Raw genomic sequence first — 21,432 nt, 5'->3', positions numbered from 1 at the left:
TCTTTCACATGCCAACTCTTTCAGATTCCCATTTTGCAGACAGTGGACTGAGGAAGGGAGACACTAAGCAGCCTTGGGAGAGCTGAGCTGCGTTCCAGAAAATGCTCTGCCCATTCAAATGGTGTAGGATATTTCTCTTCTACCTTCAAAATCAGGTATCAGCTGCTATTTCTTTAAAAGAACTAATTATGATTCAGCACAGCAATAACGCTACCACAGACACCACCCTGAGCCACACCTGTGCTTAAGCGAAGCTGGAATGGCTCCAGCGAGCGAAGCCATTTTAGGCTGTCGGCCATCTGAAAAAAAGAACTTTATTCCTTCTTTTTTTCAGCTCACCGTGAGCCAAAGCCATCAAAGCAGCAGCGAGAATGAACGTTTGTCAATGTGTGTGTGAACGAAAAAGGTGACTCATTTCCAGCTCCCGGCCCCACCAGAGAAACCCAACCCAGGGCCAAAGCCCACGGCTTTCCTATCTCCAAAACGACAGGGAAGTAAAACAAAACACTTTCAAGAAAACAAAAGCTACCGGCGGGGCTTCCCTACGTATCACATTTCTTTGGCATGCTGTAACTTGGGCTCTGCAGACAGAACGCAAAGCCAGAGAAGGTCAAGGTAAGATAAGAAAGTTGGAAGGCAACTAGGTAAGGAAGCCTATTTACATTGGGCTGACAACACGGCAGGTATTTGGGGAGGGACTTAAAAGGGGCCCCCATCTCCCCTTCTGTACCTGCAGAGTATGTAGCAATAGTGTGATTGTGTGTGTCATCCTCTCCTGCTTCCTGCCCTATGCTGGTGATGTTGCTCTGTTTGGAAAGAGCATTTCACATTTATGGTAGGTAAACTGTGACCATAGTTGGACTCTGGCACAGCTGAAACGCTGCAAAGGCTTCCTAGGCGGCGGCTGCTGCTACAGGAGGGGTGCCTGTTCCCTTGCAGAACAGGTAGGGAAATTACGCTGCCATTCAAATAGTCATCTTAAAGAAGCCACTCCATAAAAATCAACTGCAAACCCCTTTAGCAAATGACTTATTGCCACATCTGCAGGTCTCTTGTTTTCCTTTCCATTTTCCAATTTGCCAGCCACATGAGATCTTTCATTCGTTTCTTTTTCTGTCCACCGTATTCTTTTTTTTCTTCAGTTATTGTCTGAACCATTATTTTTCCCCACCCCTTTTCTTTATGCAGAAATAGGATGACTGTAGCAATGCACTGTGTACATAGAGTTAATCTTTGCTGTGCTTGGATTAATGTTCTGAGCTTGCAATAGGTGCGTCCAGAAGGTTCTAAAACAACACAGGCTCAAGAGAAAGGGGCTGGCTTACTTTCCCTTAACTCCTGCTGATATTTTATTTTGAGGCTGGAAAGTGCCGTGCCCAGAAGCAGACAATGGGAAGGGGACTCCCTCTCCGCAGTCCTGTCGCTGTGGCTTACCGGGAGGGACACCTTGGCAGGAGCACTGAATTGTCACTGCGTCTGCACTGCACCAATCTCCCCACCTCACCCTTCCCAGCAAGCCACAGTAACGCCGGCGACGGGAAACCAGGGAGACACCCCTGCCACTCCCTGAATTGTCAGAACAAGAACTGGCTGGTGTGGTGTTGGTGGAGGGGAGAAAAATGCAGTTCCATTTTCTCAACAAAAGCCAGAACACGAAGCACGCTTTACCTTCTGCTGCCTCATCCAGTTCAGACATTCTGTGGTGCAACGCCTGGTGTATTCGTCCCATCCCGATCCACTCTGGGAGGTAAACGCACCACCTTTGGAGCTAGCCCTACGGGCACGAGGTACACTGATCGCTTTGTAGAGGGCGCGCATCTGCTCTTGAAGCTGAAGCAATCTGAAAGGACAACGAAGGAGAACAATGTCAAGGGGCTATAAGACAAAAGAGATGGAGCAAAGGAGGAGGGGGAATACATTTGCAGGCTCTGAGCCACCATAAGCTTGTAATGAAAAATATGGGATAAAGTCCTCCATTTCCCCCCAGCACTATAAACTTACTGGGTAACATCCAGTAATAGCAATGGTGGAATATGGGGATAATGCACTAGATGCCTGATCCACTAAGATTGTTCGCTGCAGTTTTGTTTTTGTTTATAGTTTTTGAAAGACAAATAAGTGCAATGAACATGACATTCCTGGATTCAAAAGAATAAGAATGGAAGGGGGAAATCCATGCTTTGTGTTCCACAGAATGAAATAGTACTAAAAATTCAAGGTACACGGTCTCATTAGATGAGCAAGAGTCCTGGAGAAGGAGAAGGAGAAGAATTTTATTATTTATACCTCGCCCATCTGGCTGGGTTTCCCCAGCCACTCTGGGTGGCTTCCAGAACATAAAAAGCACAATAAAACATCAAACATTAAAAATTTCCCAATACAGGTATGCAGCACCACTATTTACTGTAGTACTGAATGGCTTGCCATTTGGTACGCCTGACGAAAAGGACCACTTGAATCCACCAGAGCACATACCTGGTACAAACCTCCTCGTATAATTCATGGGCATCTATTTATTGATTCAACACAAGGCAGAGTCAAGCGCCTGGACTATGCTAAGTGTAAACTGAAGTAAGCCCACATATAATAACTAGAAGTCTGTGGGAAAAGGCCAGGAGACAAAAACAGATGGGCGGTACCTTTTCTGGTACAGCTCACAGGGCTGCCCCATTTGCCTCATCTCTCTGATCAGCCCATCGAGGATGTCCATGTGCTCATTTGCCTGAGCAAAGCAATCTTCCAGCTCTCGGTTCCTGCTAATCTGGATACCATCCCCATACTTCAGCTCCTAAGTGAAAGGAAACAAACAAAATCACCATATTTAGTTCAAAAGCCCCACCACCACCACAAAAATAATGTGATACCAAGAGGCAATGTGTGCAGGATGTTCTAAACTCCGGGGTTTTTTATTGCTGCAAGTTTTCTGTCGGTAATGCACTGAAACCCATGAAACAGCTAATATTTGAAATATATGTGGCGTGTTATTTATCGTTGCCGTTATCCATTATCATTATGACTATGCCTAAACTACACCAGGTACAGAAACAAGTGACAAGTGTGGTCTAAGGAAGGATCTGCTGGGTACAATCTCCTGGGAAGCTGTCCTGTGTGAGCCACTCAGGTGCTTGGGAGCTTTTGCCCATTAACTCTTGGTTCATTCCTGCCTTCAACACCAGGATGGTAGCATTGCAGGGAAATGCTGTTTGTTAAAGGCCTTGCAACATCTGAAGCCGGGAAGGAGAATGAACAAATTGCACTTGCAGGTTTCATAGCAAGGCTCTGTTAAATAAGGTCTCACTTTCAGGCCAGTGGTAATAGCTGCTCAAAAGCAGCTTGGCTAAGGCAGAGCTGGACATGACCTCCTTGGAGAATTGAGGCCTATCCAAGTAGAGAGCAATTGGCCAGATGGACAAGTGGCAATCATCCCCCCTGAACAGTCACCTGCAAGACTGGGTTATGTTTTATATACCAAGTCAATCCCAACCTTATTCCCTGGTAATTGGCCGCTTGGATGGCCACTTCATTCCTCCTAGAATTGTTTCTGAGATTATGTTCTACCAGCTGAGAGGGCGTTTTCTTAATAGGCGTTTCTGCAAGCAACCTAGAAAGCTGTCCTAGAAACCTAGCTGTGAAAACAGTGAATCCTGAAAAAGAAGAGGCAGGGCACCAGCAGCAGAGGAGCAAGTAAGAAGGCAGACCGCAACATGGAGCTGTGATTCTGTTTATTAAATAGATGTGTGTGTATACAGGAACCAGTAGGCATTAATATGCTCTTTCTTGGGATGAACTGGGGGAGGGTGTAAATAAATGTACATGCTATTATAGTCATACTGCCTTCTCTCTCTCTCTCTCTCTCTCTCTCTCTCTCTCTCTCTCTCTCTCTCATGTGGACAGTTAGGTATGTTTTGTACAGGAAGCTGCCTTACACCAAACCATATTGTTTGTCCATCTAGTACAGCACTGCCTAATCTGATATGCATCAGCTCTCAAGGGTCTTTAGCCAAAGTCTTCTACATCTCCTGCTAGCTAATCCCTCGTAACTGGAGAGACCAAGGATTGAACCTAGAACAGCGTTTCTCAATCTATGGGTCCCCAGATGTTGTTGGACTACAACTCCCATCATCCCTGAGCTCTGGCCTTGCTAGCTAGGGGTGATGGGAGTTGTAGTTCAGCAACATCTGGGGACCCACAGGTTGAGAAAGGCTGACCTAGAACCTTTGAGTTTGCAGAGCAGGTGCTGCACCACTAAGCTACAGAACCTTTCTTCCTTCCTAATAAACCAGGGGTCACCAACATGGGTGCAACAGAACCCTTGAAGCATCCTCTTGGTGACTACAAAGCCCCGAGCTCCCTGACCCCCAACTACTCCTTTGATCATAAGATCATATTTTTTCTCCTTAACTGGAGGACGACACGCTTTCTACTCTGGTTAATTCTACCTTGGAAAAATGAAACTACGTTTGTGTGCACTTGCTATCTTTTTCCATCTCACGAAGAGTGCAGCTGATCCGGGGGAGCAGGGAAAGAAGTGACCAGAGGGACTGGTACCCACAGAACATATTCAAAAAAAGCCAGAAGTGCACACAAGTCTTAAAAAGCAGGTAACCTCTGTAATAAACTGTTCCACAGCACTTTTTCTGAGGTCTGCGTTCTTGCTTGCTCATTCAGAATGGGGAAACAGCACCTCCCAGGTTAGCATTCATATAGGTTCAGCGATGGAACAAGACTTACAGGCTGCACTATGAGTTCGGCACGCATGAGGCAATCGGAACAATTTTGCAGAAGGTCTTGAATGGTGTTTTGACGCCTGGACATTGTGCCGGTTCCATTGTGGCTAAGGGAAGGAGAAAGAGAGGCCGAGAATTAATCACACAGATGTAATTAATCACGGATTTTAAATGCATTTCCCAAAGGCAAGCAGCACACCTTATTCAAATTAAAGTGTTGTAACCTGTGCGGCTTCACAGAGATTCTCCTTGATACTCCTGCCCCTCCTGTGTGTGTGTGTGTGTGTGTGTGTGTGTGTGTGTCTGTCACAAAAGAGTTACAATGCTGAGTCTGCAGCCTCATAAAAACCACGGTGGGAATGTGAGCTAAGTAAAAAATAAATACTGGCTTGTGATTACCATTCTGCCAACGAAACAAACACAAGGATGAATGGTGTATGAAACAGACATTCTTAGTCTAGCCTAGAAACACACAGGAAGACCAGGACAGCCGGAATACTCAAGTGCAAAACTGCTCAGTCCATTCTCCCTTCTTACCCATCATTCTGTAAATTCCTCCAGAATTATGTATGACACCAGCTGTCTTCCTTCAAATCCCTCCTTCTTCTGTGAAATCTGGACTGAGATCTCATTTCAAATGAAGCCAAAGCACACACCACTGTATTTGGTTATATACCCATCCCTTGTTATCCTTGGCCAACTCCTCTGTTACCTCCTCTCTGAACTGTCTAAATTTAGGCTAAAAGAACCTTGGGACAGGGGTTCACTTACATTATACTACAAAGCATTAAGAACACTGATGGTAGTGATGATATGATGATGATAAATGCTCAAGCTGAAGCCTGTACCTGATATTCTGAAGCTGTTATGGATACTTAACCAGACAGAGAATACAGACCTTGCTTTCTCAACCAATCTACAAAACCAGATACTATTCCAGATTCATATATGTGGCATCTTGGTGAGGGTATTGCCAACCAGCTTTTATGTAACAGCGCCTAAGGGCCCAGGCATGACAAGGTTTTGTAATAAGAAAGAAGAAAGCCAACACGTAACATAAACTTCTGCCACTACTGAAGTTTTATCCAGAACAGTATTCCCAAGTAAATTGATCCTAATGAATAATATATTCAGAAACAGTTTGGGAGCTTGAGATTATATACGTCCAAGGAGAAGGGATCAGAGTGGATTCAGAAAGCCTGTTTGGAACCCAATAATGTGGTTCTTTCCATTTGAGCTCAAAACACATTCAATATAATCAGAGGATTTCCGTACCTGAGACTTAATCTGTCTTTTTAGATACAATGATTCCAAAGTGATAACAGTCCAAGAGAACCATCCTTTGGAATTCTGTATTGTCAACTGGAAGACTGAGCTGGGATAGCTGTCAATAGAGCAGGAGACTCTTAATCTCAGGTTCATGTGTTTGAGCCCCACGCTGGGCAAGAGATTCCTGCACTGCTGCAGGGAGTGGGACTAAATAACACCAGGAGTCCCTTCCAACTCTACAATTCTATGATTACTTTCAAGGCAGAAAAATACATTCTGGAAATCGTGCTTCTAACAGGAACAGCTTAGTAATGTAGCCTGCTTAGAAAATCTCCTTTTATGTAGGTAAAATGTACCAGTACCGTAGAGAAGAGACTACAAGCTTTGGATAACTTGTTTTTAAAAATGTATGCTACCAGGTTGGGAAACCTCTGGCTTGTGTAATGTAGCCCACCAGGCCATTTCCCCCAAACACCCACCAGCTGGTGTCACTGGTTCTGTCAGCTGATGGGTGGAAGGATAGGGTTTAATCCTTCACTCCTCTGTTCCCAGCAGCGAACAGGATCACAAAGCCTAGACAACAGGATTTCATCTTTGGTCATCAACTGATGAGCCTACTTCTTTTAGGGGCAGCAGTTGGGAGATGGGGGCTTCCTCAACTCCCACCCTGCCACTGCTGCAGCCTGCTAATAGGAGAAGAAGAGCAAAGTGCAGGTTGAAACAACCTCCCTGTTAAAGGAAGGGGTGTTCTGCTTCAAAGGCCGCTTTATATATAATATACACAAAGGATAGCTGTGTGAGAGGCTGCTTTGCGAGTGTTTGGTCATGCTGCATTCAGCCACAGGTGCAAGCCTGCACTAGTTGTCTATGGGTGAGGTGCTGCAAACTAGGAGCCACACCTCGCTGATGGCATCAGAGCTCTCCCAACAAGCTCAGGCATTTCCCAAATCGAAGCACCTCTATTAAAACAGATACTTTAGTAAACCAACAAACTTCCAAGCTTAATCCAGCTGGCTAAGTGCATTCACTTGTACTGATTATTTTCTGCAGCGTAAGCTAAATTCTATCCTGTGCACTCAGATTCAAGAGCCCTCTCGTAACAACAACAACAATAATAATTTAACGAGTGAATTATTACAGTCAGCATGTGTATTGCTCACCTAGTGACTTCAGTGCGATTATGGATTTACATGCAAGTTCATAAAGCAATGAATTAAACATCAAGTGACAACTGGCACATGCAAAACAGCCACTGCAGTTCAAATGCACAATTATTTTAATATCTGCCAAACTTTGCAGCCTGTAAATGACTTTCTTCGTATGACAGCAAGGGCTGCCCCTCCAAATTTAAAGTAGGCTCTTATGTATGATCAAATGAAGTAAAGAAGTAGGAAAAAAGAAACAGAAATTAAGTGAGGCATGTTCATTAATTTCAACAGGTCTACTCTAACAAGGGTGGATAAAAATCAATGATTTTCTTTTTTTAAAAATCAGATTTTTTTTAAAAAAAGTAAATCAGTTTTGATTTAAATTGGATTTTTTAATTTAAATCGGATTTTAAAATAAAATGCTTTTGGAGGAAAAATATTTCTAAAGATAGTTTTCTATTTAAGTTACATTATAGTCCAAAGGCTATTCACGAGGAAATAAGGATTTGATTAAAGTTTTTCATGTGTGCTAAAACTCAGTCTAAGGTTTTGGGTTTTTTTTTATAAAAAAAAATTAACCACATCAGTTAACAAACATGGATACATATGCTACAATGTTATTGTTTTAGTTAAATAAATTGTTTAAATTGTTATTAAGGAAATGATTGTTTTTCTCCTTCCAATAAAGTACAGTGGTACCTCAGGTTACAGACACTTCAGGTTACAGACTCCGCTAGCCCAGAAATAGTACCTCGGGTTAAGAACTTTGTTTCAGGATGAGAACAAAAATCGTGGTCCGGCTGTGCGGTGGCAGCAGGAGGCCCCATTAGCTAAAGTAGTGCTTCAGGTTTAGAACAGTTTCAGGTTAAGAACAGACCTCTGGAACGAATTAAGTTCTTAACCCGAGATACCACTGTACAGCAGAAAATTGTCCAAATATAAACAGTTAACTTATTAAACCTCACAATAATTACATAATTATCTGTCTATATATTTCTAATAGTATAACCAAATCAGAAATTTTTGATATAACTGTAAAAACTACTCTGAAAATTTATTATTCCAAAAATGAAACCTTCATCTGGTTGTAATTATTAAGATTATACCAGCAAGAATGAGTCTTTCTGTAAAAAGATTTGATTTAAATCAAGTCTTACTGACTAGTGATTTAAATCAAGTCTTACTGACTAGTGACTTAAATCGTGATTTAAATCAAATCCACCCTTACTCTGACTACAACTAGCATTGAGTGCAACCCAAAATCATTTTCACGTGCTGTTACACGTGCATATGTGATTCAGCCTTGAACTTGGAAATATTTTTATAGTCATTTCCCCCAAGGCCTGGCTCTTCTACATCAGTTTTGCACTGCAAACATTTCAGCGGAATGACCATTACAGTTACCAGTGGAACTCTAGCATTTACTATGTTGCTGTGGGGGTGGGTATTTTTCAATAAATTTCTCTCATGTGGCAAGTTCCAGATTTAACCACACATAGGTGTGTGTGAATGAAACCCGCGACACAGAGAACTGATACAGCAAAGTCACTACATAAAAAGGGGGGGTGAATCATATGAAAAGAACTGTGTTCTAAGCTACTGTCACAGATGCCAGTGATACTGCTTGCTTTCAGACATAGTAATAAACTAGAGGAAAAACATTTGACAGCCCCAGGCTAGCACAGACCTCCCCCGCTTCCTCCTCTGGTACAACCATGAATCGATAGAAGCTTCCACTTGCATTTTTTATTAAACACAATTTGTCATAATGTTCGAATCTGGTTTGCTGAAACACGTCAATTCACATCTTGGGCAACAAAGCTGCCAAGTTTCAACAAACCATAGTTTTGACTGACTGACTGTTTTACGGTTTGGATGAAACACTAAACTGCAGCTAATCAAATACACAAGTGAAAGCTTCTGATCTCCTCTCAGCTGGAAGAGAGAAGAGGGGAGGAGTACATTTATTTGAAGCTCACAGCGGCTTATTTCTGTTGCCACAGTTAGCCATTATTGTACAGTTGTACCTTGGTTCTCAAACAATTTAAAACTCAAACATTTTGGCTCCCGGACACCGCAAACCTTGAAATGAGTGTTCCGGTTTGCGAACATTTTTTGGAAGCCAAACGTCCAACGCAGCTTCTGCGGCTTCCGATTGAGTGCAGAAGCTCCTGCAGTCGATCGGAAGCCGCACTTTGGTTTTCAAACGTTTTTGGAAGTTGAACAGACTTCCGGAACGTATTCCATTTGAGAACCAAGGCACGACTGTAATTCGAAAACCATTATGAGTCTGTTGGGTGTGTGGCTGTACACTGTATGTTTCCAGAACTAGCCAGCATAGATTGTAAAAGAAAGTATGGACAGCTATAGAAAGAATAAATAAGGTTGGGGAAAGGTGAATAGGTGATGTTTGAGCAACTGCTAGGTTTGACACTTGCACTCAGGCTTCAAAATTAGCATTTTGCGCCTAAAGATTCTCCATTTGCGAGCACCTCAAAAAGTCTGGGTGCCAGTTTTTGTGCCTGGCTGGACCTCAAGGATTACTGAAATGTATGTGCTTTGAAGTCTCAAAGTATATGTTAAGGATAGACAATATGTTAAAGAGTTCAACAATAAAGAGCAGAGTGTTTTGAAAACTGAAGTACTTTACCAATATTTTTATTGTAAACACCAAATTTCTGCTAAAAACGCTAACAGTTTCTGCTAAAAATGTGATATTAACAAGGTATCACTTACGTGATTTGTGTACTAGTTCATGCATATCAAAATAATAAATAAAAAGTGTTGCTACCCGACCACCCCCCTGCCCCCCATGGCGACTAGACATTCTGTTTCGGCACCCACAACCCAGGTCCCAGAAGCCCTCTGGCTCCTAGCTTTTCCATGCCAGTTTCTAACACTGCTGCATTGTTGCCATGCAGGGTGACAGAAAAAGGAACCAAACTCAGAAACGACATATTCAAGCAGGGTTCCTAAATCTTCCACATTCTTCTTTTGGAATTGGGTATTGTGGCTTCACCTGTTCAGTGCATGGCATTGTAAGATGCCAGGTGGGTACGGCTCTGTCAAGTCTGCCTTCCAGGCCAAATGGAGAAAATTTCTAAGGAGAAACATGGCACCTATGTGACCTCATGTACACAGAGCTCCTGCTGATGCCTTCTCCAGTCTATATGCTTCTCATGCCCATCCTCCCACTTGAAGTAGGCAGAAGAGAAAAAGCAGAGAGGTGGACCCCCAAAGAAGTCTGTGAACCCCCAAAGAAGTACAAGCAGCCACCTATTTTCTCCCATGGAAACGTAAACTCTACCAGCATCCATAAAGCACCTTGATGCCACTGTGAGCCATAAAGTGAAGTAGATTGCTCACAATTATTGTTGAGGAAATTGTGTTCCCTCCAGCTCAGAAAGCAAGGGCATTCTGGGAAGGACCACCTATATTTGTTGATCCAGCATTCAGATAAGAGACTGGCGTTTACTGGCCCAGAATTCAGGGGAGGGACTGGAAGAAAGCAAAGGAAGCTTTCGATTCATTTTGTGTACGTCCCCTCCTTGAATGAACAGAGGAGCCAACAATATCCTGCACTGTGGGGGGAAGAGAGAGTAAATGAAACATTTCTGCTGAAATAATGAAAATATTCATTTCCTACCATTCTCCCTGCATGTGTTTTTGAACTGCTAGGTGTCATTTTTTATTTGCAAATCAACAACTTTTGCATACTTTCAGCAACAGCCACCTGTCAGATTTTTCATGTCCCCCTTTGTAAACGGTCCATGCACCCCAAGTGTCACAAAGAAAGAATATCACCAAAAAAAGCACTGTTTTTTGCTCCGTACTTGGGCCTAGCTCAGCAAAGTGCTTTGGGCTTACTGCATGAGGCAGCTAACATGAGTGTGCATAGCCCAATTCATTCAACTGTATGTACAGAAGTAGTCCAACTTGTATGGAAAGGTCAGAGCAAAGTGTGCGCATGTGAAAATGCATGCCCAGGTATGCACAGATGTGAAACAGTTGCTCCACCCTGAGTGGAGTCCATTTGAGTTTGAGGTAAATGGGAATAAGGACTCCTCTCATTTTTTACGCTTTCACACAAAGGCTGATCACTAGCTGGCCCTACTTATTATTATTTAGATTGTAAACTCTTAAATGGCTGCCTATGAGCCCTACCCAGACACACACCCTTCCTTGGATGTGGGTGGGGTGGGCAGACAACTCTACACCACCCTAGGAAGAAACCTCAGAGCAGTATTACTCAGGTGGGGCCCCACAAGCAAAACTCTTGACTACTATTAAATTTTAGGAATGGTTAAAAACTTCTTTTAAGTGTTGCTTTTAGATAAGCTACTTCTGTGTGTGTGTGTGTGTGTGTGTGCGCGCGCGCGCGCGCGCACGTGCATAACAAGAATTAGTTGCAACTTCTTATTGCTCATATTTAAATAATTAAGCAATTCTCCCATGTGAAAAAAGGAACTGTGCTTTCTATTTTCACCTCCCAACCAACCTGTCTGAACAAGCATGGGATTACAATGAAAGGCAGCCTGGATAAAAGAAGTCAGATGCAGGGGGGGGGGGAGGAATACTGCATGCCATGATTAAATCATTGAAGGACTTTGTACAGTCACTGGTGCATCACTTGGAGATAATGCAGGCAACAGTAACTTCTGACATTAATTACACATGGTAACCCTTAAAGAAAGAATGTAGCCTACGAGGCGTAGAGAAAAAGGGAGTTAAGCAGTTATTATGTGCATTAATTTTTCTGTATATTGATGCAACGTATTACCACTGTCTTGAGGTGGGTAAATATATGAGATCAGAGGTACAGAACATTTCAGGAGATGCTCTAATTCCAAAATGAATAGAAAGAGCTGGGGAAAATGCCATGGATCACTGAGGACAGGACTCCTCACTGTCAAGTGTATCATACAATGTGCTCTGTCCCATTGTGGGGCTCTCTAAGGCAGGCACAGGAAAACTCAGCCCTCCAGATGTTTGGGACTACAATTTCCATCAACCCTAGCTAACAGGACCAGTGGTCAGGGATGATGGGAATTGTAGTCCCAAACATCTGGAGGGCCGGAGTTCGCCTATACCTGCTCTAAGGTCTGCCAAGATTCTCTTCTAAAGTACCTGTCAAACACATCTGATTAAAAATTATCTACTGGTGGAGATGTTCTGAAAGAGTCCCAGTTATCAATTGTTCACACAGCCATGATCCATCACATTCTTCTTATCCTTTTTTAAATCCCAAAGCGACCTTAAACATACACAACTGTGAAATTCACTGCCCCCCAAGATTGGATACTCCCCCACCGAAAAGATTAAACCCCTGTATAAAAATTTGTTGGCATTTACAACTGTGGTTGAATGCAACTTGCACAGAAATGAAAATCAAGTGTAAATCTACACCATTAGTAATCACTATTTTGAAAGAGTTCACATACCCATTCCACATCAGCTGCAGAATGCTGCTATGATTAGGTTTCCACTGGTTTTGTTCCTTAAACTTTTAAAAGGTTAAATGGCACAAATAAGACGGATCCAATGTCTGTCCCTTTCAAAACTAACCCAGGAATGTGCCAAGCAGCCTGTTTGCTTGGTTTTTTTTAATAGGTTGGAGGCTATTTGGATAATTACAAATTTTATTCCTTTTATACATTGTTTTTAAAAAATGAAGCAATTAATAAATTGCTCCAATAAATAAATAAATAAGGCAAACCTGTCTCTGCAATCATAAAGAACTTTACTTCCTTTTTAAAACGCTAACAACAGCCTGAGGTCACACAAAACACTGCCCATTCTTAGCTTTGGAGAATCATAACAGCAAAACAAAACATTTAATCTTCCCAGGGATTATCCAGTGACGTTATCCCCCACTGCAGTTCCCTGCACTTTCCTAGCATAGTCACTCTCCAGCATTAATTCCCCTTGCTTTGTTCTCCTTAACCATGGTTCAGCATTACATGCAAACCATCGCTAACTATGGTTCCCAATTCTTTCAACCAATTCTTGAAATGAGAGTTAAAGTCGGCATGCAAGACCTTGATCAAGAAACAACCTTGTTACGTATTCACCATGGTTAGCAATAGTACATAAGTAATACTGAATGGTGATTAAGAGGAGGATTATACAAACTCACAACCTACTTCTGATCCATGGTTAAGAGAGTGGCAGACAAAATCTGCACTGGGCCCGAATAGGGATTTGAACACAGGACTTCTTTGTGTTGCAGCCTTTCCACTATGACACACTGGCTTCACTCCTTTAGGACTGTGTACCCCATATCATTTGACTTAAAAGAGAATCATCACACAGTTAATGACACAATATTTGGGCATCAAGCTTGCTGCCTCAGCACACCCAACTTTTTGACAATGCTTCATGTGCAGCTCTCCCAGAGTCTGTGGCAAAGAGGCCTCACCCATTTTTCTAATGAAAGGCTTATCCCTCTTGTAGTTCCTCATGACTAAAGATTCACTGTGTTGCAGCACTCTTTGCTTCTAGTGGGTTTATTTTATTATTATCATTTCTCTCTCCCTCTCTTGAGCTAACCCACCTGCAATAATTAGCTATGTACAATTGGAGAGTACTTGGCAAGCAGATTCTGCTCTCTGCTTTTTATCGTGTGATCATTTCATTAGTCACAGCATATACAGGACACTCCTAACGCACAACTTGGGATATCATGATGGGGTGGCAGCCTTCCTTTATTAGCAAAGAAGAGACTTGGTGTATTTATTCACACAGGGCAGGGCTCTGAAAACGGAGACATAGGGAGATCCCTATTTCTTTTTTAAAAAATTAAGCTGCAATTCTGGTCTTTGCATGACTGTTCAGTCTGCTATTCCGACTTGCCTGTGCAAGTTACATCAGAAGGACATTTGCTACAGCAGATTTTGAAGCGGCTGTTATGATCGTTAAGTATCAATGCAGGTACCATACACTTGGAAACCTTATGCAGGCCAACTTTAAAGGAAACAGTTACTGGGGGGTGGGGTATCGAACAGTGGTAAATGGTGACTGAGAGTGTGAATTGTGAGGCAGGAAATCCCCAGGTAAATATTGCCACGAACTCTCTAGGTAACCTGATGCAAGCTACTTAATAACCTTGACCTCGGTATATATCACTGGTAGGATTTCTAAGACAATGCATGCAAATTATTCTATAAACCTCTGTACCTCCAAACAGCATGATGGAGAAAATCCCCTGGCTGAAGATGGCCATCCTGTTATAAAAGCACCAGGTAAAGAGATCAAGAAGCTACATGCTGAAAATAACCTTCTGCTGGTGGCAGTAGACAGATGTTTTCAAGCCTAAATGGGGGTCTGGGGTGGTGAGGAGGAGAAGCTGTGAGAGGGATGTAGTGGTTAAGAGTTTGGACTCGAGAGACCCAGGTTCAAATTTCCACACAGCCAGCAAAATCAATAGGTGACATTAGGCCAGTTACTATCTCTTAGCTTACCTTGCAGGGTTGTAGTTAAGAGAAAATAGGTGAGTACTCTGAACTACATGGGGCAGGGCAGGATTTATTTATTTTTTAAGTACTGTACTAAGTACAGAATCATAATATTTTCAGAAGACATGTTTTATCATCATAATTATTCAATGCTCTATCACAGTGGTTCCCAAGGTTTCCCCCCAACGTAGGCCTGGAAATTCTTGATGGTCTTAGTGGACCTCTTAATTATTACAATGGTGTGTGTCACAAATGTAATGTGCTGTGCCAGATGCTGTACATTTTTAAAAATTGTCTTTTTATTGCTCCTTGTATTTTATTGTATTGCAGTTCGCATTTCATAGAATTCTAATTTTAACACCATTAAAACGCATGCAACATTAAGAAACGGAAGATGTTGCAGAGCAGAGGGGGAAATACAATTAAAAAACAATACGGACATTGAATGAGGACATGCCACAGACTTCCTCAATGAGGCTTGTGACCCATCAATGATCCATGGACCACAATTTGGGAACCCACAGTGCGCTACCACATGGTGCACCATCATTTTAATCTCATTCAGCATCACTGTTGTGGATCCTACATCAAACTGGCTAAAGATCTGAGCAAAATAAATATGTGGACCGCCTGCCCCCCGTCAACACAAACCTGTACAAATAGCATAGTGCTGCGGATGTTCGTCGAGTAAATACTTGCAAAGACTGTGTGTTGACAGGAGGCAACCACCACCCTGTAGTTACAGAAGCCAACACCACTAGAGCAGGCATAGGCAAACTCGGCCCTCCAGATGATTTGGGACTACAACTCCCATCAGCCCTAGCTAACAGGACCAGTGGTCAGGGATGGTGGGAGTTGTAGTCCCAAAACATCTGGAGGGCCAAGGTTGCCTATGCCTGCGCTAGAGGTCTATAAAGACCTTTGGTTTATCTCAAACCTACTGGGAGTAGCTTTAACCATTGTGCTCTGCAGTGTACACAATTCAAAGGGATTGCTGGTTTAAAACAGCGCTAAGGGTGTTATAAAATTTTTTTTTAACTGAATTGCAGAAACAGGCTGGCAATTCAGGGCAGCAGTGTAATTCCATGTCAAATTGAGGTTCCACAGAAACCACCCTCTTCCTCAGTTCCCAGGGTTACAGAAGCTGGGAACATTACAGAGACAGCTTGCTCAAGCCCTCAGGGCAGGGAGAGGCTGGCAATGCTACCTGAGCAAGGTACTAGTTAATAAAATGAACAAAGGGCGACAGAATAAGCCTTGGCAGGACAGAGACTCTGCCCCAAAGGTAACTATGCTGAAACTCAGATGGAAGTATCGTCACTTTTGCATTTAAATTTCCATATTTCTCTCTCACTCACACACAGAGAGAGCAGTATTTCTGTTTGGATGCAGTTCATAAAAAAAGAATAAATGGGCTAAACGCCTTATCCTGAAGACTAATTTCCGAGAAGTGTGCAAAGTTTCGGAAGTTTTTGCAGGCAAAAAGGGAACAAAGAGAAATAAAGAAAAAATACACTGAATTCTGTGCTTAACAAGGGCCCCTCTGAAATGCTGCATGCTTTTCAGGAAAGTCACTAGTTGTTGGAAGGATAGGAGTTACTGTTTTTACAGCCTTCTATTGCCTAATGCACTTCCTCTGCTACCAGGTTTACTAATCTAATCTGAACTAATTTCAGCAAGGAAACTCATGGGATGAATTCATGGATAAGCTATGCTGTCACTAAAGACAAATGCAAGGTCTCTAGTCCTGGGTCTATCTTGAAACATTCTTCTGAGGTTACACAGGATAGTAATTAAATTGCTGGCAGCTTTTGCTGGGCTGACAAGGGTGTAAATCTGCCATGTAATCAGACTCCAATTTGGGCCCAGATAAGGTTTAACCTGTGAAATACAAGAACACAAGACATTGCGAAACTTGCAATACTATGTGCAGATCTAACTAGTAAATCACTGATTAACAAACAAGTGGGCAGATCTTTTTGAAACAATACAGAGCCAGCATTCCTTTATGAATTTAGGCACCAAATTATACTCACAAGTAACTCAACTTTCTGTAATAAAGTTCTGCAAGATGCTAAATTTGTGGAAACCAGCCCTGAACTTAGCCTCCAGTTGTGCAACAGAAAAAGTACAAAATTATATAAATAGTTTAGCATATCTACTTGTACAGCATTTTATACAGGGATTCAAACCAGGGTCATAATGAACCAGGCACATCTATTGCATACCTTCAGTTAGGCTGCAGTCCTAACCATGTCTATTCAGAAGCAAGTTCTACTGAATTCAACAGAGCTTATTCCACGGTATGTGGAGTTAGGACTGAAGTCTTATTTATCAACAGGCTTGTATGGTGGCCCTGTTCAACCACACAAACACAAAGGAGCTGATATGCAACAGCAGCACACTGGAAAAAATGATGGGACAGCTCAGAGAACCTTCAGTTGTTCAGTCCTACACAAAAGGAAGAGTAATAATGAGATGAAGAACAGTGACTGCTAAAGTCAACCTATACTTATAGAGCCCTGAACTTTTCAACACCCATGAAAGCATCATGGTATTAATTCCAATGGAGAGGAAAAGTTCCTGGAATCCTATGTATGGTTGCCAGGTTTAATTCCTTCAGGGCTCCTGTGCACTTAACAGCTACATGACAGGTAAAAATCCAACAGGTGAAATTCATCAGCCTGGCAAAATAGTTAACCTACTGCATTGCTGCCATTTTCCACATCCACGAGAGTGCCTGCCCATGATCACAGATTGTAGTGCATATGCTAAATACTATCTTGCCTCTGCATAGCTGCTGCTGAGCAAGCCTGGGGTGGTTGGATGTTCAGATATATAGGGAATCCTAATCATGTTTCCCAAGGTCATTAAGGCTTGCTTTCTAGAAGGGAAGAACTGGGCCCAGAATGCTCCAGAATTGTACCACTAGAACTGGTGCACATACGTTATGTACTTAATGTATGAACTGATTCCACTGAAAAACATTGTGTTTGTGGTGATGTAACATATGAAAGCTCTACCCATGTGTTCATTTGTGAGATTTCATTCACAAGGGCATATCTCCCACTAGATGCTGCTGTTATCAAGAGACAGTCATGATTGCATGAAGCATTCTTCAATAGACTGGGAACTTAACCCCATTTATCCTCACTCAGTACTTTTAACTCACTCAGTGAGTACTTTTAAGGCAGATCTCTTTCAACCTCCATTCCCCATCTGTGAAATGGGGATTAACAATTTAGGATGAATTAGATTATGTATCCCAACTTGAAGAAGAGTTTAGGTTTCTAGCCTTAAGCAAATACATTCTGCGTGTATACCACTGAGACAACACTTCTGCTGGAGTTTTTACAAGACCCACAAATGCTGATTCGATTTGCTTCCACGCAAAAATACACTACTGCAACTGTTTTGATGTATGACGTGGTTCAAACTCGCTATATTATGGTCTTTTCGGCATCATGTGAATACTTTATTTTCCCAGCCTTTTCAATCTGAAATATAATTTTAGTCCTTTTCAGATCACTTGTACTGATGTTATCCTCTGCTGCTATAGTCTGTTCTGGATTTGTTGTCACTCTGCATTATTGTATGTTACTGTTTTAATTTTGCTTATAAACCATGCAGAGAACTTTTTTTGTCATTGGGTGGTATATACAGTAAATATTGCAAATAAATAGGTAAAATATATATGAAGCTGCCCTGCTAAGCTGCCTACACCCAATTTCTCGGGGGAATGGGGGGGGGGAGAGAGAGAGAAGCAATATAAACAAAGCAGAAGAAATAAAGTGCCAAGGGTTATGAGGCAGGGTGGGGATGAGAATGGAATGATTCTTCAAACACAGAACACATTAGGGGGACTTGAAAACAAGCATGCTGTTTTACCAGCTGCCTGTGGATACACGCCCACACAGAAAGTGCAGCCCAAGTTCCGAAAAAGTAAACAGCTGCGTTGCAAGGTGGACTGTGAACTTGTATTTTTATAGTTCATGCCGACAGATCAACTTGTCCTTCGTTTCCTATAGCAGCTTATCTACATTCCTCTGGGAATTTTTACATTCCTAGAACACCACACACCAAAGTGGCACCATTATTGGAATAGCTTCCAGGTGTCATTTTTACTGCACATTCATGATGATTTGAGCTCATGATGCTAATCAGAGCAGCCATATGCAACCCGGATTTGTAGCTGGGACAGTTTTGCCATGGTCATCCTGCTTCATTTCTAGTACTTATCCAGTAACTTTCTGCTGAAATCCCCTAATTTTGCATAGCAAAGGGAGTCCTCCCCCCACCTTTTGTGGCACTTTAGCTCCTGCTGAGAGCATTGAAGTGGTAGCATTTGAGCTACTAATCCATGAGTAGTGCATGATGATTGTGTCAAGAGCAACAATTCAGTAGTAAAACATGGATCTGGAGGTGTCCATGGAGCAGAGGAAAAGTCCTTCCTGAGCTGTCTAACTAACAAACTACAACCCAGCTATTATTTTTTTAAAAAAAAAAACCTGCTGAAACTCATTAAGCAAAGCAGTTGGCCTTTGTTAAAAGAAAGGGAGGAAGAAATTTCTGCGAACTTGAACTGCAAAACACATTCCTCAGAAGTCGGTAACTTCTAATCTGCAAGTAAAAAGTGTGGGACGGTATCAGACTCAGTAAAAAGAGCAATGCTCAGAAGAGCACTCCCATCACAGTTAGTCCACCTCTTCCACAGCTGAACCACACCACTGAAACCACTTTATGAGCCACAGTTAAATGAAAACCAATCAAATGTAAATAATAAAGCAAGACAAAAGAATGTTTCATATGTCAATGTTTTCCTTCTACAGAATGCACTTCCACGTTAGAAATACCACAACCTGCATGTATGAGCACCGTCGAGTCACAAATGTCTACAGCTTCCCACTACATGCATGTTTACTGAACTACACATGTGAAGGACTGCACAATTCACAAGACGCTGAGGTCAGTCACTGCTCCCTGATAAATCTGATACGTTTGTTTGGAAAACATTTGTGGCATACCTTTTGGGTGCACTTAAAAGCTTCATAGGAAATGTAATGTGTGAAGTGGTTCACAGGTGCATGCTATCTTGTAAACAGCAGTGCCTTCTGAACAGGAAAACTTAACACATTTTTCTTTCTCGGGGCAATAAATCGAAAGTCTTTCTCATGGGAAAGCTAGTGACATTTAATTATCGTTCAGCAGTTGTATCACTTTAAAGAACTGGATAAGGATGAAGACGTTCTCAGCCTCGATTTTTGGCAACTCCCACTCACAAAGGAAGTCTCTTTTACTGCAAAGAATCCTTATCTGGGAAAACTTAGCTGGAACTCATCCAGGAGGTTATCAGCCAAAGGCATGTAAGAGATAAGGACAAGAGCCGCCATGAAACTTTACATTTTCAATGGGGCTGAGGTAACTGGTGGAAACCCCCGAGCATTCCTCCTCCCTACCCTCCACTTGCAAGGAGTTCTCATCAGCCCCTTCTCTCCCCTCCCCCCCCCGCTCTAAAATCCAACAACAAACAGCAACTGAGCCAGACTTCAAAACACAGAACCTGCAGAGAACCAGCAACAAAAAGTTCTCAACTTCGCCGTGCGCTCACTTTTTTTTAAAGGCCCCCGAGGAAATAGCTTTGCCAATACTCCAAATGCAACCACTATCTTCTCCACCAATAAATTAAGTGCAATGTGGAAAGTGTCGAGGGGCGGCATCAAATAAATTGGTTGGATTTATTCACATTCAGAGAGCTTTGATCACAATCAAGGGTGGGAACCATTCCATAAACCGCTTCGGGTTAGCAACAGCGAGCTACAAACGCGCGCCTTAACGCGTGCGTCTGTTTCCAACTGGAAAATACGAAAATCAGGACGGTAGATCTCTAGACTGTCTGCACTTACGTGTAGCCTTCCGAGCTCATGTCCCCGTAGTTTTTCTGGATGTAATACATCTTATGAGTGTGGGTATGGCTGCTTCCCCCTCCTCCTCCTCCTCCACCTCCGCCGCCGCTCAGCATCGCATGGTTGTTAATATCATAGCGCATATCCGGCCCGGAGTCGGTTCTGACCATCCTCCCCACCGTGTTGATCCTGGGGTGGGATCCGTTGATGCTCATCTTGGCGGCTGGGCTGGCTCAGACTTGGGTGCCTCAGAATCAGAAAAGGAAACCCACACAGATCAGAACAAAAGCATGAACTTCTCTGGCGGGCGAAAGGCTGCTCCCCTCTGGCTCGCGCTCTCTTGTGCGCTTTCTCCCCTTCCCTCCAACGCCCGGCAGCAAGCGGCCTTCGCAAGGCTCAAGTCCTCAAGGAGTTAGTTCCCCAACCCCAAAAGCGACAGAGTCCAAAAAGAAAGAGAAAGCGTCCAAAAGTGGCGAGGCAAAATGGAGGTCAAAGGCCGGGGTTGGGCGTTAAAGAGGGGAAGGGGATTTGAAGGGGAAGGGAGGGGTCTAATGAAGAGCAAAGTAGGAACTTTTAAAGTAAAACAGAAAGAAAGAGAGAGAAAGAGGCAGGTGTTGGTGGTGCTGAGCAGCCGCGGCGGCGTCCAGGTGAGGAGGCAGCCGAAGGCGCGGCGCTGCTGGAGATGGTGGCGGCGGGCGGGGACTGGGGAAGAGGAGGAGACCGGCCAGTCCCCTCCCTGCTGGAACCGGAGAGGCCAAGCCGCACCTTGGGGGATGCTTTGCTCAACTTGCAAGCCTGGGCGTGGAGCCGCCGCCGCCCTCCACCCCACCCCCCCAGCCCTCGCCCGGCGACGGTGGGACACTCATAACAGGGCTGCGTGTCGGGCCGCCCTCCCTCTTGACATCTCTCGCTCCGCCTTTACCTGGGCCCA

At 43.1% G+C, this 21,432-nt stretch overlaps 1 protein-coding gene across 3 annotated transcripts in view; it reads right to left on the bottom strand.

Moving 5' to 3' along the window:
• DSP (desmoplakin) overlaps positions 1-21,168 on the bottom strand; it is a 47,412-nt gene extending 26,244 nt beyond the window's left edge. For 2 of the 3 annotated variants that reach the window (XM_081206105.1, XM_081206106.1), the window contains exons 1-4: positions 20,502-21,167; positions 4,732-4,834; positions 2,640-2,788; positions 1,669-1,840 (exon numbers count right to left, since the gene is read on the bottom strand). In XM_081206105.1, the coding sequence (XP_081062231.1) occupies positions 1,669-1,840; positions 2,640-2,788; positions 4,732-4,834; positions 20,502-20,716 (639 nt within the window). In that variant the 5' untranslated portion in view covers positions 20,717-21,167. Of the gene's footprint in view, positions 1-1,668; positions 1,841-2,639; positions 2,789-4,731; positions 4,835-20,501 lie in introns of all 3 variants that reach the window. The other variant, XM_081206104.1, reaches the window with a different exon arrangement.
• Positions 21,169-21,432: the final 264 nt, after the last annotated feature.

Source organism: Podarcis bocagei (genome assembly GCF_964188305.1).
Source record: "Podarcis bocagei genome assembly, chromosome: 8".
Taxonomy (NCBI): Eukaryota; Metazoa; Chordata; class Lepidosauria; order Squamata; family Lacertidae; genus Podarcis; species Podarcis bocagei.
Note: the sequence above shows the minus strand (reverse complement) of the source record. Positions and strands in the feature narration are given on the sequence as shown.